A 13,312-nucleotide genomic window follows, 5' to 3' on the forward strand; every position below is an offset into this window, starting at 1 on the left:
CCTGCGGGGGGAATGGTATTAACCAGGGTCCAGGTCCGGACTGTGCGAGAAGTGAACGAAGACCCGTTCCCGTCACGGCCGGCCCTTCCCCCGTGCCTCAATAGATGATTATAATATTTAGCATTCATTTACTGTTCCGAAGGAACATTTATAGCAATGTCTATTTTCATCAGCTCCGACTATGACTGTATCATGGAAATCAATGAGTCCTGCGGGCACGTGCACCATGCATTATTGATTCTGAGCCCTGGCTTCAGTTCACACAGGCTTTGTTACACTAGGGTGCCCTGGATATTCCCACTTATGCAGTGGGTGTGAGACCAGAACACCCTTTAGGTCCGTGGCAATTTTCATTTCCGTGGCATCTCATGCGAAGACTGGACTTGTTCGGTAGGAGACGGAGAACTATTCACGCAGGCACTGATTTTTGAACATTTTGAAACATTTTCAACACAAGAGAAACATAAAATTGAAGATATGCTAAGATCCCCGGTCCAACGGGTTACAATTAAAAAAAAAAGGCATAGTGTAAAATGGGGTTTCTAGTTGGATATAGAGAAAGTAAATTGAATGCTTTCCTGCATTCAGTATCTGCTTTTAATTTTAGGAAAGAAAGTCTGGAAAACAAGGAGATTGAAAAGGCGGAGAATGATCGGAAAAAAGCGATCGAGTCAAAGGTAACCTATTGCTAGCAGAAGTCGTACAAAGAAGAACCCATATGGAAGACTGCCCCCTGGTGGGGGTCTCGAGATAAAGGGGGGAATCTATTAAGACCGGTGTTCCATATAGTACGCTAGTCTTAAAGGGAATCTGTCACCCCCCGATTCTGAACTATTGTCTGCAGTAACACATGAAGAGTACTGTAGAGAAGGAGTATTTTCCTAATGTCGTCCATTCCCCCGCGGTCAGCGCTAAAAGCTACATGGAAATACACAGCTGAGCGCTGATAGCATTGAAACGAAGAGCAGTAGGAAAATAAAAACGACTGTAGTACTACTCATGTATCACTGCTGAAAACTGCCCAGATCGTGATGTCAAGTTCCCTTTAATGGAATATTCTCTGGATGAAGGTCTCTTAATAAATCTGGAACATCTTCTGGTGGCCTGTGCACCTGAAAAGCAAATCTGCACCAGTGATGACCTGAAATTTACACTATAAAAATAAAATAAATAAAATTGCCCGAGTGGCCTATTTTTGACCCCACTTTTCTGGTGCATGGAGTTCGATAAATTCCCCTCCCAGTGTCTTTTGAACTTTTGGCCCCAAATATATAACAGACCGGGTTCTAACATCATGTCTGTATGTCTCTTAGGGTACTTTCACACTAGCGGTTTTTCTTTTCCGGCATAGAGTTCCGTCCTAGGGGCTCAATACCGGAAAAGAACTGCTCAGTTTTATCCTTATGCATTCTGAATGGAGAGCAATCCGTTCATGATGCATCAGGATGTCTTCAGTTCAGTCTTTTTGCCTTTTCAGGACGGAGATAATACCGCAGCATGCTACAGTTTTATCTCCGTCCAAAATTTCGGAACACTTGCCGGAATGCCGGATCCGGCATTCATTTACATTGAAATGTATTGCGCAGACCTTTAAAAATGTGAAAAAAATTGAAACAGATCCGTTTGTCCGTATGACAAACGGACAGACGGATACGTTCTTGCAATGCATTTGTGAGACGGATCCGTATCCGGATCCGTCTACAAATGCTGTCCGTTTGCATGCAGATTGCCGGATCACTCTGCCGCAAGTGTGAAAGTAGCCTTAGTACTTTGCCCATGTTCGGGATTTACACTGTACAAGATGTGCACTGTACTTGTAAGCTAGTTATGCCAAGCTCCTTTTCTAGATATTTAGAAAGTACGCGAAGTTCAGTTCCTGCTGGCTCGCCAACATGGCATTTCTTTTCCTCATTCATTCAATACAATACTCACACTTACTGCCTTATAATAACACACATTTTTATTAAAGGGGTTGTCTCACTTCAGCAAGTGGCATTTATCTTGTAGAGAAAGTTACTACAAAGCACTTACTAATATATTGTGATTGTCCATATTGCCTCCTTTGCTGGCTGGATTCGTTTTTTTCCCATCACATTATACACTGCTCGTGTCCGTGGTTATGACCACCTTGCAATCCAGCAGTGGTGGCCGTGCTTGCAGACTATACTACCTCTCTAGTGGCCAGGACCATGGGAGCGCACCTAGGCATGACCACCACTGCTGGGTGGCCGTAACCCATGAAAACAAGCAGTGAATTATGTGAAGGAAAAATGAATCCAGCCAGCAAAGGAGGCAATATGGACAATCCCAATACATTAGTAAGTGCCTTGTATTACCTTTCTCTACATGATAAATGTAATTTACTGAAGTGACACAGCCCCTTTAAGGCTCTTGCAGTATTTAATCCTTTACCAGTATCTCATCTAGAACGCCTTCACACCTGGGTGGTGTGATCTCATCATGTTATAATGATATTCATTTTATAAATACCGTACTGTCTTTTCTAGGTATCGGTTGATGAAGAAGCGGAAGATCAAAAGGAACATAATGATCCAGGTAACTTTCCTTCGTGTTGCTGCACAATATATATATATATATATATATATATATTTTTTTTATAAAACGTCACAGCCTGATGATTTCTTTTAAACATCTTTGCCAATACTTTACTTTTAAATCTTCCTCTGTAAATGCCCCATCTGCGTCATCCTAGGCAATCCTTTGACCTCTACGATGTTTGCTCTTGTGTCCTCATGTCACATTGCTCTTCTCCACCGCTGATCTTTTATGTATTGCTCATGTTTTGCTGCTGAAGGCCAGAGAGCTCCCTGTCTGCAGTTTTGTCGATACAATAGATGAGGATATTGTTGATATTGTAGATGAGGAAGATGAAGATGAACCAGAAGTACCAGCAGGTCCTCGTCCACGTAGGATGTCCGAGCTAAATATGAAAGAGAAGATAACCCCAATTCCGGAGGGCAGCGCCTTCTTTATTTTCAGCAACACTAACCCGTAATTATGAAGATTCTGTTCAGATATCTGTTACTTGTACTACTATTCTTACCAAAAATGTTTGTTCTTGATTTTATATTATACAAATAATGTGTGATCTTCATTTTATACCTTGTACTTTTTAGACTATCCCACATTTACTTGATATAATGAACAGAAATTTATCAGAACGCTTTTGGTCAATTTACTAAAATTCTGTAATATTGCTAATATTCTGTATTATAATAAAAAAGACATAAAGCACAAAGACACATAGGAACCCCACCCATTGCTGATTCTTTTATTACAGCCTCTTTCTCTAAGACCTTATTTCTGCAGAAAGAAGTTTAGGACCATGTAGCCCCAAGGCAGCAATTACGGCAGTGTTCTGCTCACTCTTTCTAGAAGGACATTGGAGCACATTTACCAAGACTGTCTTTTTACACCAGTCTTAGTTTCCCCATTGCACTGCCCTAAGATTTGTCTAATTTATGACAAGGCGTGCACCTGGTGATAAATTGGGCTCATCTATTGCAGTCCTTGCGCCTGGTGATAAATTAGGCTTATCTATGGCAGACCTTGCGCCTGGCGATAAATTGGGCTCATCTATTGCAGTCCTTGCGCCTGGTGATAAATTAGGCTTATCTATGGCAGACCTTGCGCCTGGCGATAAATTAGGCTCATCTATGGCAGTCCTTGCGCCTTAAGATAAATTAGGCTCATCTATGGCAGTCCTTGCGCCTTGAAATAAATTGGGCTCACCTATGGCAGACCTTGCGCCTGGTGATAAATTAGGCACATCTATGGCAGTCCTTGCACCTTGCGATAAATTAGGCTTATCTATGGCAGTCCTTGCGCCTTGAGATAAATTGGGCTCACCTATGGCAGACCTTGCGCCTGGTGATAAATTAGGCACATCTATGGCAGTCCTTGCACCTTGCGATAAATTAGGCTTATCTATGGCAGTCCTTGCGCCTTGAGATAAATTGGGCTCACCTATGGCAGACCTTGCGCCTGGTGATAAATTAGGCTCACCTATGGCAGACCTTGCGCCTGGTGATAAATTAGGCTTATCTATGGCAGTCCTTGCACCTGGTGATAACCTACTGAATAAATGTGCCCCATTGTCTTTGCTTCTTTTTTTTTTATAATAGCAATAGTGTGAACATTGATGCAGATGTTGATTGAGTTTAACACAATGTCTATACATTAAAACTAAGTCCCCGAGTCACATGCAGGAATCATTGGAACCGTCTATTATCACCCCATTGCGTTTCTTCCTTGTAGCAGTGAATTAAATCCAGACCTGCCCAGTGTAGGTTTCTTTTTTATAGAAAAAAATATTTTAGATCAAAGAGTAATAAAACGGGCATTGTATAGATATGTAGCATGCACCTATACATTCATTTATCCTTTGATAACATGTATGTTTTCTGTGCAGGATTCGTGTGGGCTGCCACAAGCTTATTAACCATCACATCTTCACCAACCTCATCCTAGTGTTTATAATGCTGAGCAGCGCGTCACTAGCAGCCGAGGATCCCATCCGCAGCCATTCATTCCGGAATATAGTAAGTGTGATCAGTCCTATTAGTCTGTTTAGCTTCTACATCAAATTCCCCCTCTAATTGACACAATCTCTTTCTATGGATTTAGCAGGGGAAAAATTACATTTATAGTAGAGTTAGCATATAGCTGCCCATACATCTTTAATAGCTGTCTCGATCTTTCTTTCGCCCAACACCTGCCATGGCTAATACCGCCGAAATCAATGGGTTTGACCGAATTTTCTTTTATGTGCATGGATACCTTCACTGGTTATATCATCTTTTAACCCTCTTGACCACTGGATCCACTTTTCTCTGTTTTCTCCGATCCTTCTCGTCCCCTATACTGTGATCTTAAAGCGCTGAAAATCATATTCTGTTCCCCACTCAGTATTCCACCCTGGAAGTTGAATGGTATACCAATAATACAGATATACTGGGGGTCATTCCCACTACGTCAGAAAGTTGTCGCAGACTATTAACCTCCATTGCGACTACGCAATCCTCGCCACTTTCTGAAAAGGGGGGTGTGACGAGGACACTGTTTTTAACTCTAGCAGATCCGTCCTCATTTACGCTAGTTTTGTGGCACAAATGATAAATGAAATCTACGCCAGCTACAAGCTGGCACCTGGACTTCGTCTTAAAGGGGGTTATCCAACCCCCAAAATGGCCCCCCAAATACCCGGGCCCCTCACACGGATTGTACTTACCTCGCACCCTGGCACCCGCATCGCTTCTGGTGCCCGCACAGCCTCCGCTGCATCTCCTCGTGACACGGATCAAAACATCCGGCGACTGGGGGGGCAGCCAATAGCAGGCCGCGACGGGAACAAGCTTCCGTAGTGTCACCCACGATGCTAGGGAGGCTTGTTCCCGTCGCTGCCTGCTATTGGCTGCCCCCCAGTCGCCGGATGTTTTGATCCGCATGACGGGGAGATGCAGCGGCGGCCGTGCGAAAATCAGAAGCGACACGGGTGTCGGGGAGCCAAGTAAGTACAATCTGTGTGAGGGGCCTGGGCATTTGGGCGGCATTTTTGGGGTTGGATAACCCCTTTAAATTATTAAGTGCAAGACCAGCCTAGAGAGATAAATGACTCCCACTCTGATCTTGGACCATGATATTTCAATTAGAAATATATATTACAGGAGTTTGGCTTTACCTCTTTACCCACGAAAATCCTCCTCCCCACCTATCAGGTCAGGAAGAGGAAGCGCGCTTAGCTAGCGGTTAGGTTTGCCATAGGCACCAACGTGTCAATGGATCCGCACCGTTGTCGTTCTTGGGGCTAATCTGTGGCTTTTCTGAATAATGAACATGCTGAAGGTTTTAAAATCCACAGTGCGGTCATTATTGCATGCAGATTTTTGTCCTCTCCTTGTATTCTGTTAGGATTTTGAGGCGGAATCCTTGCCAAAATTCTGCTCTGTCGTTAGCACTTCATTTAGCTGGCCCACTGAGCCTGCCCCCGCTGCTTAACTAAGCACTGTAGACTCTGGTTTGATTTTGCCAGAAATAGCTGGACTGACCTTTTTAAAAACACCATAGATTACAACTCCTGGGGACGTAGCCTTTCAGGAATAATCTGAGGAAAATGGACTTTTAAAATGCCCATCAGGATGTTTTTTATGTTAAAACTATTTTTATTATAACTCTTTGCTGCAGCTAATGATGCTGCAAAAGTTATTTTGACAAAAATATATACTCCAAGGATAAGATGTTGGAAGCGTTCAATACTAAGTTTTACTGTATAGTATCCAAAGGGTCTCTTAACCTATTTGCAGGTTAACAGGGAATGTGGTGAGACAGTGACACCTACAGTCCACAGGAAGAATGACATGAAATTCATGTTAGGGCTCATGCACACGACCGTATGCCCTCCGATACATACGGTCCGTGAGCGGGCCATATGTCCCGGAGCTGTATTGATCGTGGCACGGGAGCGCACAGCATCATAGCTTACTATGATGCTGTGTGCATCGGGCCGCCCGCACTCAGGACTGTATGTCTCGGAATGCATACGGTCGTGTGCATGAGCCCTTACACTTCCATTTTAATTCAAAGTGATTAAAACTTATGGATTCCTAGCATTTTGTAAGTGGTTTTAATTAAAAATTCAGAAGCAGCTTGCATGGATTCCTATACATTGCCGGCTGCTCGATAAGTCTTGAGCAAAACCTGTCAGACGAGCTTCGTGTCGGCTCAGTCTCCAGACTCATCTAGAGATATCATCTAAGCCAAAGTCTGATCAAATCAAAGTTAATTCAGACCTCAGATTTAGACCCAAAAATAAGTTCAAGACTCCAGAGTGCGACCGCAAATTAAATCTGACCCCAGAATTAGACCACCAAATTAATTGAGACTTCAAGGCTATGTACACCATTGGGGGCAATTTTTTTTATGATTGCATTTAAATCATTTTGGACTAATAATAATTATTTCAATTGGCTTTTATTAAAAATATTGAGCCGTTCTGTCACAAAGGGTTAACTGTTTTTCTAGCCTCACTTTCACTTTGTGCAAGTTATCTAATAACCCTTATTTCTAAATTTAATAAGAGATCATGAACAATTATTTAAGCCACATTTTAATAAGTAAGATAAGGATTGAGCTTTGATGAGTGTTTATAAGGTCTGAGAGCAGAGATGAGGAGCCCATCAGCTCCCTGCCTGACAGAGCAGAGAGAAAATTCAGATCCTGCTTCTAGAGCATCTCAGCTCTGTACAGAGAAAAGGACTCCATATTTTTATATAAAGACCAATTAAAAAAATGATTTGGATCTCATAATGAGTACAATGCAATAATAAAAATTGCCCCCAAAGGTGTACATAGCCTTCAAGACTCGACTTTCAAATTAAATATGATAAATGATTTAAGTTTTATTCACATGTGCATGTCCGTTTTCCATCCGTGAGGATTTCAGTGCTGTGTCTTTTTTTTGTTCCATCTGTCTGTTTTTTTTGCTATACATATGTTATCAATTTTTCACCTGTGTGACGGTGGCCCAAAAATGCCCATGCAACTGAAAAACAGATTTCTAGAGCGTCTTCTTGCAGACTGAACACAGATGCTATTCTTCGTCTGTCCTCACGGAGCACTAAACACAGACCAAAGTAGTGCATGCTCTCGGGTCTGAATATGCCTATTGAATTCAGTAGATCCGTGTGCTGTCCATGTAGAACGCATGTCCCTTGATTCACTGATGTGTGAATAAGGGCATGGACTACAATATTATTTCAGACCGCAGATCCCCATACAAATTCAAGCCTCAGCTTCAGCCACCCCCCCCCCCCCCCCCCACATATCAAAGGGGCTGTCCCCTCTCACACTTTGTTGGCATATCACTAGGATATGATGCCAATGTCCCTTAGGTGTGGGTCCCTCCTCTAGGATTCGCGTCTATCTCTCGAACGGGGCCCCCAAAGTGAACGAGAGTGCACCCCGGGAATGCGGCCACCCTACTTTCATGCCGGCTCGGCTATTTCTGGAACTCCCATAGAGGGAATGGAGCGGTGGCCGCACTTGCACGATGCACTCTCCGTTCACTTCTATGGGACTTCCTGGCTCGGTCGCTTGGCTCTTTATAGAAGTGAATGAAGCAGATGCCACGCATGCGCGGTGTGCTCTCCTTCACTCTCAGGGCCTGTTCTGGAGATGGAAGTGGCCACCTAAGTGCGAGGTGGGCCAACCCCTTTAATTCAGACCCAATGAAGTCCGTCAGGCACCGTTAGCTTCTGTTGTGTGATGGATCCAGCAGTGCATTGCAGTTTCCATTTATAACGGAAATGTGAACAGAGCCTTAGTCCAATGAGTTCCTTTTTACAACATTCACTGTGGACGTCATGACAAGCGGAGGCTAAATGTAATGCAGCACCCCTGCTGTCATTTAGAATACTGGTGACATCCTACATGGCAGAGGAGCCTTAGGTGCGACTATTTGGGCGACCCTGCTGACAAAGATGGACCTTCTTCCTAGAACAGTCTCGTATTCCCGTATAGGCTCATCCCCCGTCTGTGTGCCGCCTTCTCACTGTCCTCTTGTACCTTGCAGATTCTTGGTTACTTTGACTATGCTTTCACAGGAATCTTTACCGTTGAAATCTGCTTAAAGGTAAATGAATGTTCACGTTTTAATGATGAGTGTGATTTGTAAGATAACCTATGACTCTTCTGTACCCCCAGGTGCTAGGATATGCAGATTATGTCTTCACTAGTATGTTTACATTTGAAATCGTATTGAAGGTAACCTGGTTTGTGTGAAAACCGTATTTAAATCAGCCGTAGGCGCAATTCTCGGCCATTAAAGATTCCATCAGTAGATGTAATATGGATTTGTAGTGATTTTAGGAAATGCTGTGGAGTTTGAACTAAGAAGTGCCTGAGGTCCAGAGGCTGGAGGTGCACGGTGCCTCTGTGCACTGCCTTATGATGGAGATATTCTTTTAAAGAGCATCTGTCAGCAGCTTTGTTCCTATGACACTGGCTGACCTGTTACATGTGCATCTGAAGGCGTCTGTGTTGGTCCCATGTTCCTATGTGTCCGCATTGCTGAGAAAAATAATGTTTTCATATATGCAAATGAGCCTCTAGGAGCAACGAGGGCGTTACCATTACACCTAGAGGCTCTGCTCTCTCTGCAACTTCCACGCCCTCTGCACTTTGATTGGAACAGGTGTGATGACATGTGCAATGCCTGACCCTGTCAATCAAAGTGCATGGAGTGCGGCAGAGAGAGCAGAGCCTCTAGGAGTAAGGACATCGCCCCTGTTGCTCCTAGAGGCTCATTTGTATATATTGAAACATCATCTTTCTCAGCAATGCGGGCACATAGGAGCATGGGACCAACACAGATGGTTTCAGCTGCCAAGCGCACATGGAACAGGTACACATTTTCTGACAGATGCCCTTTAAGATAAAACTGTAACACATCCTCTAATCTGATCTCACCGCAGTTTTTTCTTACAAATCCACGTGAAACCCATGTAAAATTGGAAGCATACCATACGTCCCCATAGACTCCGGTGGGTGCTGTATGATGCACACAGCCGTTGTGCGGCCGTTCCGTGCATTGGGGACAGCAATTTGCGGTCCCCAATGCACGGGCAACGTCGGTGTGGCGGCCAGGACGGATCGAGACCCGTTCAACTTGAATGGGTCCGTGATCCATCCGCACTGCAAAAAAATAGAACATGTTCTATTTTTTTTGCGGTGTGGAGGCACGGAGAGAAACCCCACGGAAGCACTCAAGTGAATGGGTCCGCATCCGTGATGTGGTGAGCACACGGCCGGTGCCCGCATATTGCTGACCCGCTGTTTGCGGGCTGCAATACGGCAACGTCCGCGTGCATGAGGCCTAACTTGGATATTGTGTGGAGCAGTAATGTGTAGGGTGCATGCCTCCTTTGTGCAGTGCTGTCCCCAGTGTTAAAGGTGCTCTGCGTCGTATACATTTTTTACCTAAAGGCCGGTAGCGCTTAAATACAATAACAAATCATCCCTTTTTTGTCCAAGCTGGTCTACCGCCACCGCCGCTTTATGTCCAAGCTGGTCTACCGCCACCGCCAAGCTGGTCTACCGCCACCGCCGCTCCAGTCCTTGACATCGTCCATTCACTCCTGCCAGAGGTCAAGTCTTGTCCAAGCAAGGGACGGCTGCAGCCAGTCACTGCTCTCGACAGTGGTATCTCTGAGGTCGGTGTCTGGCTGTAGCCGTCACTTGCTGAAACACAACTTGACTGCTGCCCAGATGTAAATGTGAACCTCTGGGGACAGAAATAAGACCGGCAGCTTAAAATTATTTAGAGTTTTTAGGCCAAAAAATGTACAGCCCTTTTAATGTTCTGTACATTTTATATGATTGTCCTGATTTCTATTCAATTAAAAAGTTGCTGCAAAAAATTGCCAGATTGAAGGGGGGGCTGTTTCCATACTTAGTGCACTTGTGTGGGTACTTCCCCAGTCAGTATGGGCAGTGGTTGTACCCCCTCTGATCATACTGTAATATCTTGTGTTATAAAAATCTTTAAAAAGATATAGCAACAAAATAATGACCCAGAAGAAAACCGCTACTGCTGATTTAAATACGGGTTTCTGTGTGAGTTTTGTCTGAATGGAGTGCGTTTAGTCTGCACATAAAAGCCTAGAGATGTTTGTTCTTTGAAAATGAAGGGATTTTTTGGCGGGTTACACTGTGTGGTGGCATCTCACTGTACGGCTGAACAGTCCCACCGAATCTATAGCCTGTCTTATATTAACCGTTTGTTAGGTGTGTGTTATCATTGGAGTCCATCTGTCATCTTCTTGTCTCGAGACCTTGTGATCTTCATTTATTCATCCATTCATGACACATCTTCCTTCTGTCTTTCTTAAAGGGGTATTCCCGTCTGGGACATTGATGGCATAGCGCTAGGATATACCATCCATGTCACATAAGTGCGGGTCCTACATCTGGGACCTGCCTCCATTGTCCAGAACGGGACCCCCGAAGTGATCAGAGCAGCCGTTCACTGCTGTGGGAGTTCCGAAGATAGCGGAGCATTGGCTCGGCTTAGTTCTAGCAGTCCCATAGCAGGGAATGGAGCGGTGGCGGCGCTTCCACATGGACTCTTTGTTCACCGCTATGGGGCTTCTGAAAATAGCGGCCCACTCTTGCTCGGCAATTTTTAGAACTTCCATAGTGATGAATGAAGAGCACGCCTCACAGCCAAAATCCCCAATACTAGTCACAGTTCACCTAGTAACAGCCGCTGTGTCCACAGTCTGCATAGCCCTTACTATTCTACACACCTACCCCCACCTGTGCCTGAAGAAGGAACAAGTACCCTATGTCTTCCTGAATGGCATGATATGAGATCTAAAGGAAATCTGCGTTGGGAGAGATGCCTCATGTCCTAGGATAGTGAGACTGATGCCAAATAGTGTTTAAGGATCCTGGCGAGCCACACATGAAGGTCTGAGGCCCAGGAGAGACTGCCGGCTGCGCCATGTGCAGTGTGCCAGCTGTATGTGATCTCACCATATGTGTATCTTAGTCTTGTTTGACAAGTGTTTGCATCCCGTAGACCTATATGTAGACTTGTAGCATTAAAGCGATTTTCTGGGACTAAAAAATTCATGGCCTATCAGATAAGCCACCATAGTTAGGATTCACCTTTTGTGTCACCCCCATTTCCTCATAGAGTGTAAGCTCTTGGAAGCAGGGCCCTCACTCCCAGTGTTACATTTATGTAAAAAAACTGTAATCCTGTCATGTTGGACCTGATTTGTATATGTACCCTCTGAATTGTAAAGTGCTGCAGAATATGGTGGCGCTATGAAGGGGCTGTGGGCCTCTGGTGACCACCATAGCCCCCTTATTGTACGCCAGGCACAGTATTTACCTGCTTTTGCCCCTCACTGCAGTTCAATCTTATTTAAGTGAAAATACTGGGGGTCAAGGCCCCTTCAGCCAGCTTATCAGTGGGTTTATCAAGAGTTGCACCCATACTGATGGGTACCCTTGCCCTATGGGTAGGCCATCAGTTTTGGTTTCTCAGATAACCCCTTTAAAGGGCATCTGTCAGCAGTTTTGTACCTATGACACTGGCTGACCTGTTACATGTGCGGTTGGCAGCTGAAGGCATCTGTGTTGGTCCCATGTTCATATGTGCCTGCATTACTGAGAAAAATTCAGTTTCAATATATGCAAATGAGACTCTAGGAGCAATGGGGGCGTTGCCGTTACACCTAGAGGCTCTGCTCTGTCTGCAACTGCCGCGTCCTCTGCACTTTAATTAACAAGGCCAGGCAGTGAAAACATCATCGCACCTGGTCCTGTCAATTAAAGTGCAGAGGGCACAGCAGCTGCAGAGAGAGCTGAGCCTGTAGGTGTAACGGCAACGCCCCCGTTGCTCCTAGAGGCTCATTTGTATATATTAAAATATAATTTTTCTCAACACATAAACATGGGACCACACAGATGCCTTCAGCTGCCTAGTGCACATGCAGCAGGTCAGCCAGTTTCACAGGTGCAAAACTGCTGACAGATGCCCTTTTATCTCAGTTTCCTATTTATCTGTAAGTGGTCAGATCATAGTCAAGTCAAGAAATGACTGTATAGCAAACCCTGGGAGGAGGGCTGTGTTGTGGGTTCGGTGGGACCGTGTAGCATGCATGGAGCAGCTGGTGACAGTTCTGACATGAAGCGTGCACACGTTTGGCTTACAGGATTTCCTGCTAGCTTGATTGCATGAGCCTTACTGCTGTGTGATACTGTGTGAGCTCTAATTTGCTTGAGTGGCAAAGCAACGCTTGGTGCACTTGCTTCTTGAGTGTGTTATGTTCCTGCTTACTTGTTTTCTGGTCATATAACGGAATCGGTTGGGACTGATGCCCGTAGCAACCAATTAGGTGACTACATTTACCCTCCAGTCTGCAGTGGGGACTGATTAGTTGTTGTGGGCAGCAGCACCACTATACGAATATAATATCATTCATGAAAATCAAAGGCAAAAATATAAAAGTGCAGGTCAGGCATATTACACGAAGAAGATATTTCCGTGTTATGTCATGTCTATCAGGAAGATGGCCCTTGTGCAGCCGAGTCCCATTCAAGGGAATAGGATTGAGCTGCAATACCAAGCACAACCACTATACAGTGCACGGCGCTGTGCTTGGTATGCCATGAAGAGGCCGCTGCCATTGTACAACCGCTGTTTCCTCTGATCGCACGATGGACCTACACTGATCAGTTATTGCTGACCTTCTCTGAGACATACATATTCACTTTATATACA

The 13,312-nt window shown here is 44.7% G+C and overlaps 1 protein-coding gene across 9 annotated transcripts in view; it reads left to right on the forward strand.

Moving 5' to 3' along the window:
- Positions 1 to 13,312, forward strand: part of CACNA1D (calcium voltage-gated channel subunit alpha1 D) — a 368,921-nt gene that overhangs the window by 249,149 nt on the left and 106,460 nt on the right. For all 9 annotated transcript variants that reach the window (XM_040408273.1, XM_040408281.1, XM_040408272.1 and 6 more), the window contains 5 exons: positions 608 to 677; positions 2,508 to 2,556; positions 2,880 to 3,012; positions 4,433 to 4,562; positions 8,591 to 8,650. In XM_040408273.1, the coding sequence (XP_040264207.1) occupies positions 608 to 677; positions 2,508 to 2,556; positions 2,880 to 3,012; positions 4,433 to 4,562; positions 8,591 to 8,650 (442 nt within the window). The remainder of the gene's footprint in view (positions 1 to 607; positions 678 to 2,507; positions 2,557 to 2,879; positions 3,013 to 4,432; positions 4,563 to 8,590; positions 8,651 to 13,312) is intronic.

This window comes from Bufo bufo, chromosome 9 (genome assembly GCF_905171765.1).
Source record: "Bufo bufo chromosome 9, aBufBuf1.1, whole genome shotgun sequence".
NCBI classification, from domain to species: domain Eukaryota; kingdom Metazoa; phylum Chordata; class Amphibia; order Anura; family Bufonidae; genus Bufo; species Bufo bufo.